Source organism: Silene latifolia, chromosome 11 (assembly GCF_048544455.1).
Source record: "Silene latifolia isolate original U9 population chromosome 11, ASM4854445v1, whole genome shotgun sequence".
Lineage (NCBI taxonomy): Eukaryota > Viridiplantae > Streptophyta > Magnoliopsida > Caryophyllales > Caryophyllaceae > Silene > Silene latifolia.
The window spans coordinates 56,053,823-56,059,409 of NC_133536.1; the positions used below are offsets into that span (position 1 = coordinate 56,053,823).

Genomic DNA, 5,587 nt, shown 5'->3' on the forward strand with positions numbered 1-5,587 from the left:
TCCCATCGACTTCATAGACTTTCTTGCTCTCACGATCCATAACAAATAAACGCTCCACGTCCCTTTCTTTCGTGCTTTTGTTGGCCTCATTACAAGAGTAGCATGCACCTTTCAACTCTTCTTGAAAATCATAAAACACAGGTGGTGTGTAAAATTCAGCACATTTCTTTTCTATAGAAAGGGGAGTTGATAATATAGGAGAGGAGTTTTTAGAATCGGCAGTTAATTTAGAATGCTTCCGGCGTTGAGCATCCATTCTGATCGAAAGCGCATCCAAAATCGAACAAGTGATAGGTTGGGGTTGGTGAAGTTGCCGAAGAAACTATTCTCTCGATTCTCGACCTTGAAGTTGTCCTTAGAAGCCCACCCATATAAGTGTCCCGAAAAATATGCAGAATCCATAATTTGCGGTCCTCAAACATGGATTTCAGCCACTCATTTCCAGACAAATCATGTTTTTCCATAATTGAACACCAGCTCGACTCAAATTCAGTTGGCTCAATATCTTCATTCCAAACAATAGAACTTATTTCTTTTAGAAAGTCTGTGTCTTTGTAAATGGTTGAACCAACTTTGTCGTGCAATTTTTTCATGATATGCCACATACAGAATCTGTGTGTTGTGTTGCTTGAAAACACATTTTTAACCCCGCTTTAATACCCAGACATTGGTCAGTAATCAGAGTAGTAGGATAACACCCACCCATTGCCTTCATAAAATTGTCAAAAAGCCAGGTAAAAGACTCTTCATTCTCCCGCATTATCAAACCAGCCGCAAAAGTGACACATTTTTTATGGTTGTCAACCCCCGTAAAAGGACAAAACACCATACGGTATTCATTAAAATCGAATGTGGTGTCAAAAGACACAGAATCACCAAAGAGTGCGTAGTTCTTAATTGCAATTGGATCAGCCCAGAAAACCTTAGTGAGTCTTTTGTTGTCACCAACATCAAAATCAAAGTAAAATGAGGGACACCTAGCTCTTTTTTGCATGAAGCCCTCTATCAGCATTTCCGCATCATATTCTTTGATGTATTTCTTTACATCCCTTGAAAAATTCTTAAAATCTTTTAAGGAAGCCCCTACGTTTTTATATCCCCTAACGTACTCTTTAAACATTCGAAATGTCTTCACAGGCCCCTGGTTAACACGTGAGTTATCCATTATCATTTTCTTATGCACAAGGTTGAGCTTCCTAAATGACTTTAAGTGAATCATTGTGGCTGGAGTTACCATTGCATGTGAGTGCACCTCGATAAATTCATACACCTCATACTCACCAGCAGGAAGTCTCTTAAACTTAATCTTGGCAGGACACCCAACTCTTGTTATTGCCCTCCTCCTTTTTGCCCACCATGTCTGCCTATTACCTTCTTTGTTACACACAGCTCTTATGTGTAGTAACTCCTTGAATGATTTTACTTGAATCAAATCTCGGACTAAAGCCACAAGCTTTGGCATATGCTTTGTAGAAATCCAACCCTTGCTCCAAATTCTCAAATTTCATTCCAACAAATGGTTTAAGCTCTTCTGAACAATGAGGCACTCCGTGAATCTCACTAGTAGCAACAACTTAGGGCTATATCGGAAGACTCAAATTAACAACAATTACTTATAAACTGCCGTCTTGCTTCACACTAACAAAATGCAATAAATAAAACTAAATGATTTACCTGGCACATCATTCACTAATGGCACATCAATCACTAATAATTGATCTGGACAATTAGTAAGCAATAATATGTCTTCTTCTGGATTTGTTGAAATATCCATGTCAATAGTATCACCAACTATAGCTGCAGAAAAAACGAATGGCCAAATGAGCACTTATTCGCTAATAATTTTGAAAAATGATGATTGTCCTAGCTCGAACTAATGTAATTCAACAGCTAAAATTGTCACAAGGGAAAGGGTATTAGGAAAAGCAACGAGGGAAAGTGTACGAAACAACAAAATTGCCAACATTGTCATACAAACAGGCAAACACCTAACTTTAACAATCAATCAAATAATCAATTGTTCAATTAACACAGCAAAAAAGTTAAAATTGTTCAATTATCCCTCCCCCCCCCCCCCCCTCCCCTCCCCTTTAAACCCTTTTACGTACTAGGTACGTTTCGAAATAGTCTTAGGTTCATTTTACATATATTGTGGGTACGTTTCGTCTAAATAACCCATAACCCATTCCCGCTCAAAATAGCTCAAAATATTTCATACACCGGCCCAATACAAAGCACAGGTTAAACAAGACCAAAGTAAACAAACAAGGCCCAACAAGCATTAATCCAGAGAATGTAAATCGTTGCAAAGAAAATGGGAAGATAACAGCCAACGGCCACAGAATACAGGGGTATTCAATCATACTGAACTGAAATCGGATACCAAACGAAATCGAGTGGATACTAATGAAATGGAAAACAGTAGGATACACATGCCATTTAAGAAGATCTCTTTTTCAGATTTATCATGAGGATTATTTTACGCTCACGTATTAATTGCTGTTAATCTTTCTGGACATAAGAGCTGCACTGAGTTGTAATCAGCTTAAAGAGGCTACTAATGGTACGCTACTGTCTGTAATTCAAACGCTCTTGGCTGCACTGAGTTGTAATCAGCTTAAAGAGGCTTGGTCCATCTGGGGCTACAAGTCCCATCTTGATGAACTCAGCAGTGTTGTTGCTACCGTTAAGAAAGTGCTCCTTGACGCGGAGGCCAAGTATGATGAGTTGTCCCACGAAACACGGCTCTATGTCCAGGAGCTCGGGGATGCTCTATATGATGCTGATGATTTGCTTGACAAGTTTGTCACTCTTGCTAAGCAAAAACAGCTCATGGAGGATGATAAGTTTACTAAGAAGGTGCGACTTTTCTTTTCCCATTATAATCAGATTGGTGTTGCATATAATATGTCTCAAGGGGTTAAAAAAATCATGCATAAGCTAGACGGTATAGCGAGTAAGCATAGCAAGTTTGGCTTGAATCTTGACCATAAGCCTATTAGAAGGAAGAGGATGGAGGAGACCTGTTCATATCCGGATACTGAAATTATTGGGAGGGTCGAGGATGTTGAGAACATTCTAGGAATATTGTTGGACTCCGAGATTCGGAGAGATGTGTCGTTTCTTACTATTGTGGGGATGGGTGGGTTAGGGAAGACGGCTCTTGCCCAACTTGTATACAATCATGAAAAGATCACCCAAGCATTTCCCCTGAGGTTATGGGTTTCTGTCTCTGACCATGATCAGTCAAAATTAGATGTGAAAACAATCCTTACACACAACCAAACAAAAAAAGAAGATCTCTTTTTCAGATTTTATGAACCAAATTTGCAGCCATCTCTTTTTAATATAAAATGCAGAATCAATGCAAAAAGAGTGAAAGAATTCGTACCATCTACCATTTGGGAATCATCTTCATCATTTACGGTTTCAGTTATTGAGGCATGTTCTTGAGTACAAACATCTGCAATTAAAATCACAATAGTATCTTAGTAAGTGCATCTAAAAATCTGCAATTAAAATGTTAATCGCACAACTAAATGAAGAATTTGTACCTGAAGTTGAAGAACAATTGGTTGAGACTGTTACCATCTTTAAAGAATTTAACCCAATTGAAACCCTAAAAAAACGATTTGAATTTTTCGGTTATTACAAACCCTAATTTATCAAACAATTTGAAATTTCTTCATAAAATTAACCTCATAAACTACTCTACAATCCATATATGTGCATTGATCTAAAATACCAAATCAATTAAATGTAAAATTTTCGATTAAATTATTTTATGAAAAAATAACGTAATTGAAGCTAACCTTGTTTGATGAATTAATGATGAGCTGAATGTTGTAAATCTAGAAGCTTGTTTCGTAGAGGATAGTGATGGTAGAAACTAGTTTACCAAGAAGAGAATCGCGAGAGGTTGAAGAAGAGAACCATGGAAGCTGTTTCTTGTTTTGTGGAAGAAGATAGAAGCGCGTAAGAAAAGATAACAGTGTATAATGGGTTGGTTCGTACGGTTCGTACCGTAAGTTAGTTCGCACGGGATCCCGCCCCTATATATATATATATATATATATATATATATATATATATATATATATATATATTTAGGATCCGGTGAGAACGATCACTCGGTGCAAACGGTGAGAACGACCTACAATAGTAGGATTTTATAACAGTTATTATACGGTTTTGTTACTTTTTTAATTTCACGCGGTTCATATATATTTGTGAGATTTTATCATTTCTTTCTCTCTCCTCCCATTTTTTCTGTTTCGCTCTTCTCTCTACATTTTTCCCCCAAATCACCGTAAACCCTAATTTCTTCCCCAAATCATTTCGTCATCAATTTCCGGTGCATTACTTGTTGATAACGATGAATGATTATGATTCGTTTGCCGTTTTCTCGTTCTAATTCCTTTAATCGCTGTATTTCCATGGATTTCGCAAGTAATTCGGTATGATTTGATCTTCAACTTTTAGTTGTTAATGTCTATTTCTTCGTTTTTTTGTTTTATTAAGCTGAGTTATCCTTTAATAAGCTGAATCTAACTTCGTATTTGTCTTTCGAAATCATTAATGCAGGTTTACCCTAATTTCTTCCCTAAATCAGTTGTTCGTCAATTTGCGGTGGATTAATTGTTGATAATGATGATTGATTATCATTCATTTTGCCGTTTTCACGTTCGCTCTTCTTAATCGCTCTATTTTCTATAAAATTCGCAAGTATTCTGGTATGTTTTGATCTTCAACTTGTAGTTGTTTATGTCTATTTCTTCGATAATTTCTTTTATTAAGCTGAATTATCCTTTGATAAGCTGTATCTAACTTCGTTGTTGTCTTTCGAAATCATCAATGCAGGTTTATCTGCGTTACGGTTGAGAATCTGTTAATTAGGTATTTGTTATTACTGTCGTGATTAATTTTAGGTATATTTTTGTTTATGTTCGGATTATTCATTGATTTTATTTGATACTTACTTCCGTTCGGTTGCATGCAGGTTTTTGTTTTGTTTCAACTTAGGAGCATCGTCGTCTTGGTGTATTCTCAACTAGGTATTACATTTTCCCTACTTTATTTGTTTGATTTTACATTTTTTTCCTCCTTGTTTTGCTGTTTAGCACTCTAAGTTTAACACGATTGAAGTTTTGATGTTTTTCTTTCTGAGATTTGTGTTGTTTACAACCTTCTAGTTATTGTTTTTTCTTGTTGAGCTAATTTTATGTGTGTTTTCCACGTTATGTCCTTGTGTTTACTTCAGATTTAAGCTTGTGTGTGTTATCTGCCTTTTTCATACGTTTGAATGGTACCGTATCAGCTAGGTACGTCAGAACTGTTATCAGTCACACATTGTCAGTTCATAGGTACATTCATGTGGTTTGTTTGTCTTTCTGATATGTCCTACGTATTTGTGGCATTTTTGTATGCTTGGCATAAGTTTGTGTGTGCGGTATATGATTTTTTTGACTGTTTGTATTATTTTATTTATTTTCAGTTGGTGTTTTACACTTAATGTGTAGTTTAGGGTGTAGGTGCACTTTAATACTCGTTAATCACGTCTATTTAGCCCATACGTATGTTATTTTTG

General features: G+C 36.3%; 1 protein-coding gene and 1 long non-coding RNA gene across 2 annotated transcripts; both read right to left on the reverse strand.

Moving 5' to 3' along the window:
• Positions 1-427: 427 nt before the first annotated feature.
• Positions 428-1,462, reverse strand: LOC141613448 (protein FAR1-RELATED SEQUENCE 5-like). The gene is made up of 2 exons (XM_074432182.1): positions 608-1,462; positions 428-505 (listed from the first exon to the last, which is right to left on the reverse strand). Exons 1-2 carry the CDS (start codon positions 1,460-1,462, stop codon positions 428-430), a joined length of 933 nt encoding a protein of 310 aa, XP_074288283.1.
• Positions 1,463-3,388: 1,926 nt separating this feature from the next.
• Positions 3,389-3,937, reverse strand: LOC141614872 (uncharacterized). Its single transcript, XR_012529431.1, has 3 exons — positions 3,813-3,937; positions 3,555-3,619; positions 3,389-3,463 (listed from the first exon to the last, which is right to left on the reverse strand). It is a non-coding gene; the product is annotated as an uncharacterized LOC141614872 (long non-coding RNA).
• Positions 3,938-5,587: the final 1,650 nt, after the last annotated feature.

Bases quoted from the DNA above. Each gene is read 5' to 3' on its own strand.
- LOC141613448 (XM_074432182.1), bottom strand. From the start codon at position 1,462: ATGCCAAAGCTTGTGGCTTTAGTCCGAGATTTGATTCAAGTAAAATCA. The intron at 506-607 runs GTATGTGGCATA...TTTGGAATGAAG, and splicing joins CAACACAACACACAGATTCT to ATATTGAGCCAACTGAATTT.